The sequence below is a fragment of the Penicillium brevicompactum genome (genome assembly GCF_028827555.1).
Source record: "Penicillium brevicompactum strain IBT 35665 chromosome Unknown utg000002l_segment0_segment0, whole genome shotgun sequence".
NCBI classification, from domain to species: Eukaryota; Fungi; Ascomycota; class Eurotiomycetes; order Eurotiales; family Aspergillaceae; genus Penicillium; species Penicillium brevicompactum.
Window position 1 is genome coordinate 2204674 of NW_026623205.1, and position 14297 is coordinate 2218970.

The 14297-nt window shown below is 49.4% G+C and overlaps 6 protein-coding genes across 6 annotated transcripts; 4 read left to right on the plus strand and 2 right to left on the minus strand.

Moving 5' to 3' along the window:
• Positions 1 to 72: 72 nt before the first annotated feature.
• On the minus strand, positions 73 to 1827 carry N7506_003507 (bifunctional fumarylacetoacetate hydrolase/alpha/beta hydrolase family protein; the record flags this gene model as incomplete). The annotated part of the gene is made up of 1 exon (XM_056952802.1): positions 73 to 1827. The coding sequence occupies one exon, from the start codon at positions 1825 to 1827 to the stop codon at positions 73 to 75; it is 1755 nt and encodes a 584-aa protein (XP_056814494.1).
• A 1180-nt stretch (positions 1828 to 3007) lies between these two features.
• N7506_003508 (metal-dependent hydrolase family protein) lies at positions 3008 to 4382 on the plus strand (the record flags this gene model as incomplete). Its single annotated transcript, XM_056952803.1, has 5 exons — positions 3008 to 3230; positions 3310 to 3724; positions 3800 to 3860; positions 3914 to 4097; positions 4150 to 4382. The coding sequence occupies 5 exons, from the start codon at positions 3008 to 3010 to the stop codon at positions 4380 to 4382; spliced, it is 1116 nt and encodes a 371-aa protein (XP_056814495.1).
• Positions 4383 to 6112: 1730 nt separating this feature from the next.
• On the plus strand, positions 6113 to 7933 carry N7506_003509 (uncharacterized protein; the record flags this gene model as incomplete). Its single annotated transcript, XM_056952804.1, has 2 exons — positions 6113 to 6388; positions 6449 to 7933. 2 exons carry the CDS (start codon positions 6113 to 6115, stop codon positions 7931 to 7933), a joined length of 1761 nt encoding a protein of 586 aa, XP_056814496.1.
• Positions 7934 to 8797: 864 nt separating this feature from the next.
• N7506_003510 (uncharacterized protein) lies at positions 8798 to 10141 on the plus strand (the record flags this gene model as incomplete). The annotated part of the gene is made up of 1 exon (XM_056952805.1): positions 8798 to 10141. One exon carries the CDS (start codon positions 8798 to 8800, stop codon positions 10139 to 10141), a length of 1344 nt encoding a protein of 447 aa, XP_056814497.1.
• Positions 10142 to 11007: 866 nt separating this feature from the next.
• On the minus strand, positions 11008 to 11262 carry N7506_003511 (uncharacterized protein; the record flags this gene model as incomplete). Its single annotated transcript, XM_056952806.1, has 1 exon — positions 11008 to 11262. One exon carries the CDS (start codon positions 11260 to 11262, stop codon positions 11008 to 11010), a length of 255 nt encoding a protein of 84 aa, XP_056814498.1.
• A 556-nt stretch (positions 11263 to 11818) lies between these two features.
• On the plus strand, positions 11819 to 14218 carry N7506_003512 (facilitated glucose transporter; the record flags this gene model as incomplete). The annotated part of the gene is made up of 10 exons (XM_056952807.1): positions 11819 to 11965; positions 12045 to 12427; positions 12484 to 12740; positions 12790 to 13170; positions 13227 to 13384; positions 13439 to 13533; positions 13592 to 13725; positions 13780 to 13839; positions 13891 to 13983; positions 14034 to 14218. 10 exons carry the CDS (start codon positions 11819 to 11821, stop codon positions 14216 to 14218), a joined length of 1893 nt encoding a protein of 630 aa, XP_056814499.1.
• Between the last annotated feature and the right edge of the window lie 79 nt (positions 14219 to 14297).

Genomic DNA, 14297 nt, shown 5'->3' on the forward strand with positions numbered 1-14297 from the left:
TGTATCTTTTATGTCTATAAATTGAGCAAATTACACTTCCAACTTTGGAGGCAAGTATTGACAGAACACACTTCAAATCTGAGCCAGAACCGCGCTCACGGTTTGGTCTACATCTTCAAAGAGATGCCAGTGTCCCACGTTCTTGACCACCTGAACATTTCCACCTCCTGTTGCCTGTGAATACTTCTCACACAAAGCAGGAGGGCTGACCTTGTCCTCCTCGCCCGTCACGAAGGATACCGGAATACGGAGGCTCGCAACGTCCAATGTCTCACTGGCAGATCCAGCTAGTGCAGCGCAAGCCTTGGCATATCCTTCAGCATCTTGACTGAGAAGGGAAGTGCGCACTGCAGCAACAGCCAGCAAATTGTTCTGTTGAACAAATGCAGAAGTTCCAGCTTGTGTGATCGCATCCACGACTGACAACATTCCCTCCTTTCGAACAACCGCAGCCCGGGTATAGGATCCTTGGACGCCAGCTTCGGGCAGTGGGTTCGGGGGAGGGCCCATCAAGATGAGCTTGGACACGAGCTTTGGATGTTGCAAGGCAAGTTTGAGGGCAACGAGGGAACCCATCGAGTGAGCGATTACGGTCACCCCCTCAGTAACCCCAGCAAATTTGGACAGTTGATAGAAGTCCTGAGCAAATGAAGTGATGGAAAGTGTACTTTGCGCTGAGGTTGGAGAGAGCCCATGTCCTTCCAAATCTAGAAGATGCAAAGAATGTGTCGACTGGAGCTTGGCGACAAGGGGGTAGAAGTAGCTTGTAGACCCGCCCAGGCCGTGAATGAAGAAGACTGGAGGACCTTTTTCAAGGCCGAGTCGTTGATAAAAGAGATTTTTGCCGTTCAACTCTGTCAGTCCCGCGTTTGCTGGCGCCTTTTGATTCGCGATCGGAATGTGAGACTCCGCGCGCTCAGATGTGGTGTTAACGGCGTCAGAAGCAGCCACCTGGTTTGTCAAAGTTCCGAGTCCTGTCACAGAAATGCTGATTTCATCTCCAGTTTGCAAAAACTTCATAGGTCTGAACCCAAAGCCGACGCCTGCCGGAGTACCGGTGGCAATCACATCACCCGCCTGCAAGGTCTGGCCGGCGCTTATTGTCGCGATCAATGTAGGAATACTGAATATCAGGTCGCCAATAGTTGCCTCCTGGCGCTTTTCCTTGTTGACAAAGGTCTGGATCTTCAAATTCTCCGGAAGGCTTTCCTTAGGGACAGCAATGGGGCCCATTGGACAAAAGGTATCAGGGGATTTGCCGAGGAAGAATTGCTTGTGGTCGCGCTGGCGTTCGCGTGCAGTCAAATCATTCACAATAGTATAACCCCAAACATGGTCCAAAGCATTTTGCTCCGAAATTTGGAATCCCGGCTTGCCAACAATCACACCGATCTCACCCTCGTAGTCGGGCGTGCTGGTGAAGTTTGAATGCAGCAGGATAGGGTCTTCAGGCCCGATGATGGAAGTGGCACGCTTGGTGAAAATCACTGGATGCGTAGGTTGGTCGGCCTTGTCACTAGCATCGTAGCCAGAGGAATTGAACTCGCGAGCATGTTCGACATAGTTTTTCCCAACAGCGAGCACGTCTCGACCTGAAATCGGGGGGAGGTGTTTCACGCTAGAAAGAGGAAAGGATTGCGCCCCGGATGCTGTAATTCCTTGCTCGCCGACGGTGATCACTTGGTAAAGATCTGTCAATGGAGTGCCTGACTTAAAGGAAAGTGGGGTGACAGTCGAGCTCTCGAAGTCAAGATGGCCGATACGGGGGCCGCTGTTGGGCTCTAAGTATGCCACATAGTTGGTGAGGGTATTCACTTCGGCACTCATTTTGAATCAATTCAAACTGAGAAGTTTGTGAGCAATTGGTCTTTTTCCAGCTCGTCTTATAAATTGCAAATTGTTGAGCTAATGAGGCTCCCCGCATCGGAGATAACCCCGAACCCGGTCGGGTGTGAATTCGTCATTTTTGACCGCCCATCGCCGCGCATCCCCGCCCATCGCCGCGACCACCCCTAACCGCCTCGATCGCACATCTGACATGGTGTGGGAATTAGTTGCGGGGGATTTTACTTCTTGCATTAGAATTTGTCGGATATCGAATGCTAGGTTTGGATCGGATTTACATGATCATAGCAACGACATGGTGGAATCATTCTTTCAATTATATACATCTCCGATCGATCGAAACAGCGTGGATTTCCAAGCCCTGGAGGCTACCACGTCCGGTCTCTCACCGGCCTCAAACCCTGTAGTCCTACTATATCCTATCTGTTCCTCGATCCAAAATATCTCGGGGGCTCCTCAAATCGATTTGCTACCCCCTCCGTGCGCCCGACACGCAGAGGTCGTCCCCATTCCTCCATGGTCCTCTTGGAATGAAAGCGCCAAAATTGCCACGAGCAGTCTTCCCCGATGAAACTTCGTATTACAGTGTCGCCCCCGGGATGCTCTTTGATAAAGTTGGTACAATCGTAAACAATATTGTCAATGACAATCCAAGCGAGACCTCCGGCTTGTGAGAGGTCTGACTGCTTGTTCCGAACAATTGCGGGTGGGATAAATGGTAAATCGTCGTCGCGGATAGATATATTCTGTGGTGGATACTCAGAAGGAGGTGATGCATGTACGTTCTCAACGTGTTCAACGTTTGCAATGGTAGATTTGAAATCCGTGGGATTTCTATGAACGGGTTCAAAAGACGTCGACCCATGAGGCCTGCTTGACAGATTCAGCCAGCCCATATTCAACAGTTGAGGGGCTGTAGGATCATCAAGCAGTGTGCCGTGCCGCATCAACCTAAACTCAATATTGGGGCCGTCTCTGAGGACTACGGAGAAGAGCGGAGAAGAGGGGGCCGACACGTACCTCCGACAGCTACGGAGACAAGGCTACGGGGTAACACGTATCAAATATGAAGGATTCCAAATACCATAGGTACTTTTGACTCCATTCTTCTCTGTCAAATAGTGCTCTGCCAATACCGTTCTGATTCTTCATATTTTCCAACATGACAAACATGTCTTGGATGTCGCCAGACTACCCTGCGGACGACTATAGTGGACCTCCACGCAACATTGCATATATCGATCAACTGGATTTTGACCCAGCTCTTCAACCTGCAAACTATGAGATTGCTGGGACATCTGGCTCTTCCAAAATTCTCATCCTAGATGTGGAGATATTGGAAGCCACTGGCCGGGAGCCATATAGAGGAGATGTCCTAATATTAGGTGTGTCATTATCTCATTATTTGCCTTCAATTGCTCTATGTACAAATAGCAAGGCGTGGCTAACAAATATACTCTATAGGCCAAAGATTTGCTTGCGTTGGGAATGTTCCTGACAAAGCGGCGCTGCTGGCAGATTCCAGCACACGTGTGTTCTATGGAAAAGGCCGCACATTGATGCCGGGCTTGGGAGACTCACACACCCATTTCACATGGAATGGTGGCGACTTGGATCGTCTGGGCAGTCTGGGCGTTGAAGAACACACGCTTCTTACCGCGAGAAGTGCGGAATGCTTCTTGGACTCCGGCTACACTATGTGTTTTGGGGCTGCGTCAGCTAAGAAACGCTTAGATGTTGTCATTCGGGATGCGATCAACTCAGGCGATATTCCTGGACCTCGCTTTCTGGCTAATGGCCAAGAGATGGCACGAAGGGGAGGAGAACTCGTTGGGGGCATCACTGCCTACGCAGATGGGCCTGAGGAAATGAGAGAAGTGTAAGTTGACACATCTCATGTGTGCATTTTGTGGATTTTTGAAAATTGCTAACCGTGGAATGATAAATGGCTTAGTATCCGCGAACATGTTGATATCGGCGTTGACCAAATCAAAATTTCAATGTCTGGAGAATCGGTGAGAGTATTACTTGACCTTATTAAAGCTTAGTCTTAACAAAGTTCTCTCAGATTACAGAGATTCGCGATGCAGAAGATTGCTATTTCACGCCAGAGGAAACATCAGCATGTGTTGACGAGGCCCACAAAAATGGAAAGCGTGTCTGCTCACATGCACGAGCTCGAGACTCTGTGCAACAGAGTGTTGATTATGGAGTAGATGTAATCTACCATGCCTCGTACATAGACGAGAAAGGTAAGCCATCTAGTAGAATTCTGTTTGAATAATATCTAACAAAAATGGCTAGGTATGGATATGCTTGAAAAGAATAAATCCAAGCACATAGTTGCGCCTGCTATCAATTGGTTAATCGCTACCCTGCACGACGCTGCTATGTTTGGCTACTCTACAGAGAAGGCTGAGCAGGTAGGCTACCAAAAGGAGCTTTTTGCAGCTGACCGTGCTATGCGTGAGATGCATCGAAGAGGAATTGTGGTCCTTCCCGGGGGTAAGTTCTCAAAATCGCGTTATAAAAATTAACAGTAAAAAGTTTTTAACTCTTACACCCAGCGATTATGGGTTTGCATGGACGCCCCATGGCACTTATGCACGCGATCTTGCACATTTCGTCAATCGGTTTGGTTTCACACCACATGAGTCGATTATTGCCGCAACCTATGGCATGGCTAAGCTATTCATGCGTTCTCGCGAGATGGGCCAAATCAAAGAGGGAAATTATGCAGACTGTTTGGTAGTTGATGGAAGTCCACTGAAAGATATCTCCATCTTACAGGATCATGATCGGCTGAATGTGATTATCATCAACGGCCGTGTTCACAAAGCAAGCTTTAAGGAGTATATTGTTCCCATGCAGGATTCCACGGGTTTTCATTCCATGGCAAATGGAATGGTTCATTTGGAAGTACAACAGCCGATTCGATCTTGATTGTCAGATTTTGGGCGGGAGGGGGGTGGGGGAGGAGAGGCTTGTGGGAGTCCGTGGCTGCCAGATTGTTCATGGTCCCCGCAGGTAGATGGATTCAAATCTTCTCTCACTCCCTCTCTCTTCTTCTTCTTCTTCTCTCCTTAGCTCTCCCGAAAATGCATGGTTCTACTGTTATACGATACATTTCGCTCTCGCACTCTCGATACCTCTGCTGTCTCACTAACTCCACCCTGACTCCGGCAGTCTACTACCTGTACTGAAAGCAAACCTCTGAGCCCACAAAACCCTCATTCCGATGAACCACAACGACCTCTCACTTCGGCAACGCCACAAACCACACTTTCTTGCCGGAAGGTGCCGTCGCTCGTTCTTACAAGAAACTTGTTTCATCCATAATATAAACTGTTGGACGTTTTCTCCCCGCAAAGCATGCTGTATTTCTTGTCCGATCGTACGGAGTACAAACAAAGGGAGATGGGTGTTGTGGTTGCCGGCCCGAGGACTGCGTGCCGCCCCGGTCGTATCCACATACTAAGCCTGATTTGGACTAGCGTTTGGACTAGAGGCTCTCAAAGCCGAGAGGGCGTGCTTCGTACGGATGAGTGCAGTACGGAAAATTCCGCGACGATCTGCGATCACTACGAACAAGCACGAAAACTCTGCGTCTCACTAGCGAACAATGTCTGAAAAATCGGTGTTGTCAAATGGTCATCCTAAGCACTAGGCCTGAAATAGACTTACCGCGCGCTGGATCATCATCGTTTCTAAGGTTTGACATTTGACCTGCACGTTTTAGTAAAATTAGATCTGCCAGATTCTCTCTACTCGAATAGGGATCTATTATGAACATCAATCTTGGCAGATGGCGCGCCTGAAATGTGAAATAGGAAGGATTGGCAATGGGCCCGGACCCGACCGCCCTTGTTTAAGGGTTCAGTTGTGTGGTCTCGGTGCGTGTCTTTCACAATTATGTTTTGTTTTTGTTTTGCTTTTTGGAGGAATAAGCAAAAAAGCACCCAGCGAGATAGCCAAAAGAGATCCCACGCGCACTAGTAATTACCCCAGCCATATGCTTAGGATCAGACGGTCGGATCTCGGGAATCTCGTATTTGCTGCGTAGGATTGCTTTGTTGCACCGTCACATTGCTTACCCAGATCGTCCCTTGGTTTGCTTACACCATAGTTTGCTGGCACCCCTGTCGTTGTCTTTGTTTTTTTTTGAGCTGTCAATTACCGATGCAGTAAATTAATTATTTAATCTGCTCAAATTCACTCAAGTTCCTTCAAAGTTATTAGCTCGGGTGTGACTTCTGATAATTGCACTATGGGGTATTTGCCAAATCTCCGTGGGATCTTGCCTGCCCTCTGCCTGATTGTGGGCTTGGCGGTTGCGGCTCAAGGGCACCTTGTGCGTCACGACACCACTTTTGTTCCCGACTATACTCTCCGAGTGACCGCTCAAGACTATAGCCAAGCATGCTTAGAGCGGTATTCTGTCCTAGTCAATGGGTCTTCTCCTGGTCCTGAATTACGTCTCCAGGAGGACAAGGTGAGCTGGATCCGTGTTTACAATGACATGGAAGACGCGAATGTCACAATGGTACTTATTTTCTTTCTTTTCCTGAGACTTCGGGATGAAAAAAGCTTACCACATACATAGCATTGGCATGGTCTATCCGCTTTCTCAGCACCCTTCTCCGATGGTTCACCCATGGCCAGCCAATGGCCGATCTCTCCTGGAAGTTTCTTTGATTACGAAGTTCGCCCGGAGGTCGGCTATGCTGGAACTTACTTCTATCATTCGCATGTAGGTTTCCAGGCGGTCACCGCTGGGGGTGCGCTCATTGTGGATCCGGCTCAACCCTCGCCGTACGAGTACGACGAGGAGCGCGTGATTGCTTTGACGGACTTCTTCGAAAAGACCGACCAAGAAGTCGAAGATGGACTCCTCTCAAGCAACTTCACATGGAGTGGAGAGACAGCCGCTGTATTGGTTAACGGCCAAGGACGACTGGCTACAAATGCCACCGGAGAGTGCAAACTGGCTGCTATCAGCGTCGAGCCTGGGAAGACTTATCGACTGCGATTTATTGGAGCCACGGCGTTGTCTTTTGTTTCACTCGCTATCGAGGGCCACACCGCGTTCGAGATCATCGAAGCGGACGGCCATTATACAAAGCCAGTGAAGACAGACTATCTGCAAATTTCTTCTGGCCAACGATACAGTATACTTCTCAAAGCCAAGACCGAGGCTGAGTTGCAGGAGGCAAACTCTCGACAATTCTATTTCCAAATCACTACCCTCGGCCGACCAACTGTCTTGACGACTTTTGCTGTTTTGGAATATCCGTCATCCACCCCGGCTGATCTGACGACTGTCCCTACTCCTCCTCCTCTACCCGTAGCCAATGTCACCTATGGCTGGATGGACTACGCCCTAGAGCCATACAGCCCCAGCTCCGACTTCCCAACCGCCGCAGAAGTCACCCGGCGTATCGTCATCGACGTTCACCAGAATATCAGCACTCATACAATTTGGCTCCAAAGCGGGTACGACTGGATGGAGACCTTCCCCCAATCACCATACCTTGTCGATATCTACACGGGTAAACTGGACCTTGCAGCCTCATACGAGCGCGCCATTGCGAGCGGATACGGGTTCGACAACGAAACCCGCCTCTTCCCAGCGAAAATGAACGAAGTCCTCGAAATCGTCTGGCAGAACCAAGGTGCCGTAAACAACGGTGGTCTTGAGAACCATCCCTTCCACGGCCACGGAAGACATTTCTATGATATCGGAGGTGGTGATGGTCTCTACGACCCCGAAGAAAACGAGAAGCGTTTGAACGGAACCCATCCTGTAATCCGGGATACATCCGTGCTATACTCGTATAGGAAGAAAACGACGGCTCTGACGCCGTCGGGATGGAGGGCTTGGCGAGTTCGAGTCACAAACGCCGGTGTCTGGATGATGCATTGCCATATTCTGCAGCATATGGTCATGGGGATGCAGACTGTCTTTGTCTTTGGCGATGAAGCGGCTATCGAGGAGCAGTCCGGCCCGGTTGAAGGAGGCTATTTGACGTATGGTGGATCCGCGTATGGAAATTCTACCTTCAGCCCGATGGTACAGCACTTCTATTGAATTCTTGGGCAAGCGGGTTGTTCCTAATTTGATTGGATTTTGTTGCACGCATTCAACTTGCTTTTGGGCACTTCGCAGTATGAGATCGGCGTGCAAACGGGTTGCTCATGTGCTCCTTGCAAAGAAAATCTTGAGGGCCTTCATAATATCACCTTCACTTTTAGAGCTATGGCTCATCCCTTAAAGGCTGTTGTTTCCAACATTGTCAACCGGTTTCGCTGACGCGACGATTGCTGCTCAAGCGTATTCTACGATTTGAGACCTTATTTACTCCGTGCAGTGGCTTGAGTTCGGGCACTAAAAACGGCACCGTTGGATCGGCCCGAAGGGGAAAGAGGATGGCACAATTCGATACTCGGCGGACTTTTGAGTCGACAATCCAAGAGATCCTGTTTTCCCTTTGAAAATCTTTTGCGAAATGCATGGATGCAAAAGTACGGGATCCACTACGCCGTTTGTTTTGCTTCAAGGGCCATCGATGATCCTTACATAATCGCGATTTTGGGTGGACCTCAAGATCATCGCCCTGAATTTTTCTCGTTTGTTTGTTTGGGTACCCCTCACAATTCAAGAGATGTATGTTGCGGTAGGGAAAGAGAGGAAGAAACGCGCCAGCCGGCCCAAAGTGCGCACAGGCTGCGTCAACTGCAAGTATGGCCCCCCCGGTTTTCGTAACCCACCAGCCCCCTGATCGTCTATGTGCGGGGCTGATAGCTCAGGAAATTTCACAAGAAATGTGATGAGGCCCGTCCACAGTGTCAAACTTGCATCATTAACAATCGAACATGCGAATACCGCGACACCGTCGATGGGCGGACTCGAGCTGCTCGTATGGCCAAGGAAGCCTTGTCCGAGAGCTCGGCAATGTTGATATCTCGAGCGCCCACGCATCAAGTGGACCTCACAATCGAGGAACGATATTTCCTAGACTTTTTTCGAAGAAGCACCTCTTTTCAATGCGCGGGTTACTTTTACGATGAGTTTTGGCAACGGCTGGTCCACCAGGCCAGCGAGGACCAGCCCGCCATTCGCCATGCTGTGATCGGCATGGGCTCTATGAACTATCATTTCGTCCGGTCAAATGCCGGCCCTGGTCCCTACAGTCAAGCCTTTTCTCTACGTCAAATCAACAAAGCCATCGAATCTCTGCAAGAAAATTTAATCAAACCTGACATGGGTCGGTTACGCGTCGAAACTGTTCTGGTTGCATGTGTCGTGCTGGTTTCGACCCTGCTTTTCCAAGAAGATGCAGTCGCAGCTGGTACGCATCTCCGATCTGGTTTTAAACTATTGGAACAGTACTTGCTCGAGCACGGAGCCGCAAGCGATGTCGCCGGTACACTCACCAGGGCTTTTGGTGGAGTCCACATGGTCTGGTCTTCCTTCAACAGCAATGGGGCTCTAACTGGTGACCAAAAGCTGATCCCTCTCATTATTGCTCCACCCGATAATGCAATGGATGAGATCCAGCGCGCCAATGATATGATCGTCACGTTTGTACGGGTTCTCTCGTATCAAAATATCCATCACGCATCCGCCATCGAAGATAGCTCATCACTTGCTGCGGATCCAGTTGCATGCATTGGGGATCCGGCTGAATTTGTGGGTAAAATTTTAGCGGTGCAGGCTGAGCTCACAGTATACCGCGAACTCCATCAACATCATCTGGCGCAGCGGGACTTGAACGCATTAAACGTCCTTCAGGTTTGGGGCTCAATGCTTCCCATCATAGGCGAGGTTGAATCCGGGCCAGGACCAAGAGAGATGCAATACGATAAATATTTGGAACACTACAAAGTTGCCATTGCCATGGCCGAATCAGTCTTGATGTCCGACAATATCGAAGCACCCTCATTCTCCGTTAACTTGGGCGTGATCCCTCCCCTGAGTCTTATCGCTCTGAAATGTCGGGACTGGACTACTCGAAGCCAGCTGATTGCGCTCTTGCGTCGCTCCCGGCGACAGGAGGGAATCTGGTCCACGAACATCTTCGCTCGTGTGGCGCAGCGGGCTTTCGATATTGAGGCCGCCGGGCTTTACCCGGGTGAGCATGTTCCCAACGAGGCTCGTATCAGAGCCATTCATGTTGAAGTGAAGCCCGCGCAATCTAAACTGCATGTTCAGTATCATATGTCTCGCGTGTGCCATGATAATTGCCGACATCTTACGGATTGGCACAGCGAATGGATCAAGTATAGATTTGACTGAGGTTGACGGCTGGCCGATATGTGATTTGTGATACCCTTGATTGAATACATCGTGTCAACTAAGTTCGGTGAAAGAATATATTTGATAGTTGTAGCTGAGCCCCGCCCAGGTGGTCTTTGCTGCAGTATTGTTCTTATTCGCGAACCTTGGAAGTCCACATAAGCCATCTGTCGTGGGATGGATGTATGATCCGCGAATGTTGACTCTGGTGGTAAGAAAGGTGCATTAGGCAGACCTCATGGATCGATCTAATTGCTGCCAGTTATAGCCGTTGAGCTTGGCCATCCCTAGCGGTACCCGTGAACCCGAGCTCCACGGCGTTTCTTTGGCAATAAAAGGCCTATGGGTCGTTTCCCATCTTTGTCACTTTTTATCCTTTTACTTTTGCTGTAACTCTTCCAGGGTTAATGCCTCTTACAAAAAAGAAAAAACTACACCTTCGTATGACGTCACAATCTAGATGCCCCAGGCCGCCACCGCTCTCCCGAGGTTCCCCCACACTCTTCTTCCTCCACTGTGGATCTGTCTGCTCGCCCGTTTCCAAGGTTCCTCACAATGCTACATCTCCATCTCCTTCGTGCCCTCAGTCTCCAGGGCTGGGGAATCTCCGGATGTACAGAACCATAACACCGTGCAACAGATGGGCGCCTCGAGGTCTTGATCTGATTACCCATCTTCCGCATCTCACTTCATGCCAATGAGATTCCGTCGAAGTTCTTCTTTCATGGAATTGCGCCTTCCGCCACAATGTAACCCTTTCTACGAAGTACTCCGTACGGGTAATGGTGCATGCTTTCAGCCGCAGACCGCCACGGCCTAACGTAAGATCCTGGTAGAGTGTGGAGATCCACTTCCCGGGATTGGAATCACGGCGAAACGACGGCGTATCCTAATGGCTCGGTCAAATCCTTCAAGGCGACTTGAAAATCGTTCTCACGCGGACCGCCATTCTTGGCTTGCCGGCTCTCGGGCGAAACGTTTGATCCTATTTCTTTTTCTTTCCCCCTGAGCTTGCCACAATATTGAGCCGGCTTCGCCGGGGAGGAGTTGCCGAATTTGCATCCCTTGAAGCCTTGAGGCTTAGGGGCTTTCTGACCTGCCTTACTTTCTGACTTTTCCATGTGTTTTTCGACCTTGGCAAGCGTATCGCATGACTGACATGACCAAGAAAGTCAACCCGCCAAGTCTTGGTCCGCCTGCTTAGGGGTTGCTACATGGTGTTTTCCCCGCATACGCTTTGACATTTCTGGGAATATGACTGGTCCCATTGCCATCGTGGAGCTAATTTCTCCTCTTTTTAAGCATCCTGATCGCACCAACATCAATCGGTATTGGATCTGTTATTTCCGATGCTACTGTCGGTCTCGGTTCATTCTCCCAGCGCCTCAGATACTGAAAACCCTAAAATCCATGGCGTTTCGCCGCCGCGCCACGAGACGTTATGACCCCTTCCAAGAGTCTTAGTGCTGACAGCGGTCCCTCTGTGCCGTAGGATTCCTTAGCCAGAAAGCATAATTGTTTTTGGTTTAGATCTGCAACCATGTTTTACCCCACGGGGATCTGATTTCATTTATATGGGGCTTGACTCTTTCCTTTGTCGTCAGGTCTTGTGTCCAACCCCGAAATTCCGTATTGCGCATTTTTCACTCGCGTCAAGCAGAGTGACATTCAACTATCATGGGTGACAAGTCATCTGATATCGAGACCTTTCACAATGATATCGTGGCAGAGTCCTCTAAAAAAGAAATCGATGAGGCCACTGATCCCGCCGCACATGAGCGCCGTCAAGCCGGTGCTCTGAATATTGTCGAGAACCCTTTGACGGTATGTCTGAACTAATTCTGTGTTTCAGCGGGATAGATCTTCCAACGGTCGTGTTTACTAATACTCTCCATCCTCTTAGCGTAGTTCCAGAGAGCAAGCTATCGCCGATGCCCGAAACTTCGCCGCGTCAAATGACATGACCGAGCACGCCGACCTTTTTGGCCGGGCTGCTCTGGTTGCACGCAACCCCGATGAATTCGAGTCCGTCCCAGAATTGGACGAAGAAGAGCGCGCGGCCCTTATTTACGAGAGAGACCACAAGTGGCACGGCTCCTTCATGCTTTGGTACTCGATTTCTCTTTGTGCTGTCGGCGCCGCGACACAAGGATGGGATCAAACGGGCGCAAATGGAGCAAATCTGTCATTCCCCCAAGAGTTTGGCATTGCTCGCGAGGGAAATTCGAGTGATGAATGGATCGTCGGAATTGTTAACTCCATCATCTTTTTCACCGCCGGCCTAATGTGAGTACATAGTGAGCAACGTGAAGCTGCAACTTCAAGACTAATTCTGGGAACAGCGGTGCGTTTATTGTCGATCCACTGAATCATTACCTGGGACGAAGGGGTGAGATCTTCCTCACTGCTTGTTGTCTCACAGCAACTCCCATCGGATCTGCGTTTGCTAGAAACTGGCAAGAGCTATTTGTTGCGAGATTTATTATGGGTATCGGAATTGGCGCGAAGAACGCCACAGTTCCCATCTACTCCGCCGAAATGGCACCGGCGCGAACTCGTGGTGCCCTTGTCATGTTCTGGCAGCTTTGGGTTGTCGCCGGCAAGTCATCTTAATCTACTATTTCTATATATACTGATGTACTATTTAGGCATCTTCCTCGGATTCGCTGCCAATGTGATTGTCAAGGACACCGGAGACATCGCCTGGCGTCTCCAACTCGGTTCGGCCTTCATCCCATCCCTTATCCTCGGTATTGGTGTCTTTTTCTGCCCTGAGTCTCCTCGTTGGCTTATGAAGCATGGAAAATATGCCAAAGGGTACAGGTCCATGGTGCGTCTGCGCGCTCATCCAATCATCGCAGCCCGAGACTTTTACTACTCCTACATTATTTATCAAGAGGAGCTCAAGGAAGCAAGAGGAGCAGGGTACTTCTCTCGCATGTGGGATATTTTCGCCGTCCCAAGAATCAGGCGCGCCAACTACGGAGCCTCCACTGTCATGATTGCACAGCAAATGTGCGGCATTAACAGTAAGTCATCCTGTTCAATAAGTGACGCCGTGCAGAAAATCACTAACCTCTCAAAGTCATATCCTTCTATAGCTCTACGATCTTTGTCAAGGCCGGCTATTCGGATGTACAGGCCTTGTATGCATCACTTGGATACGGTGCCATCCAGGTTGTATCGACGATTCCAACATTGTTCCTCATCGATACCAAGGGCAGAAGAACCCTGACTCTGATTGTGAGTGAGTCAAATGTTTACGAAAGGCTCTTACTAATTCAAGTTTAATTTCAGACATTCCCATTCATGTGTATTTTCCTACTCGCGGCAGGTTTGTCACTCCTGAAACACGACGGAACCGCGGGTGAGAAGATTGGACCTGTTGCATTGTAAGTGCCAACAAGCCGTTTTAATTATCTGACATGTTTTGACCTTTAATTCCCCTAGATTCGTCTACTTGTTCACTATCGCGTACTCCCTCGGCGAAGGACCTGTCGCTTTCCAATACTCCGCCGAGGTTTTCCCCACAATCCACCGAGAGCAGGGAATGGCCTGGGCAGTTTGCATCAATAATACATTTGGTAAGTGTCCCGACCACTTAAGCTATGATATATCTTGCTAATAATAATCTGCAGCTGGTGCACTTGGTTTAACATTCCCTCGAATGACCAGTGTCATGACTCAAACTGGCGCTTGTAAGTGGGGACCTGCATATCAATGAATCAAACTACTAATCACTTGTTTAGTCGGTTTCTATGCAGGACTCAATTTGATCGCTTGGGGCATGATATTCTGTTTCGTCAGAGAAACCAAACAGCTCACGCTTGAAGAGTTGGATCGTGAGTGGCCCCAAGACTAAAATTACTTTACTTCTCTAACATCACTCCAGAGGTTTTCTCGGTTCCCACAAAGAAATACATTGGTCACGAATTGACCGTATGGCTTCCCTGGTTTATCCGAAGACATGTGTTCCGGCAGAACATTCCCAAGCCTCCGGCGATCATCGCAACGGCGAAGGAAGTCTCTCCTACAAGTCCACCAACATACGGAGAAAGTGTGGCTATGGCAAAGTGATAACATGGGTTCCAAGGTTGTATTCATGAGTCTAGTTAGCAAGCCTAGCTCCTCGATCTACTCTCGTTCAACGCGGTTA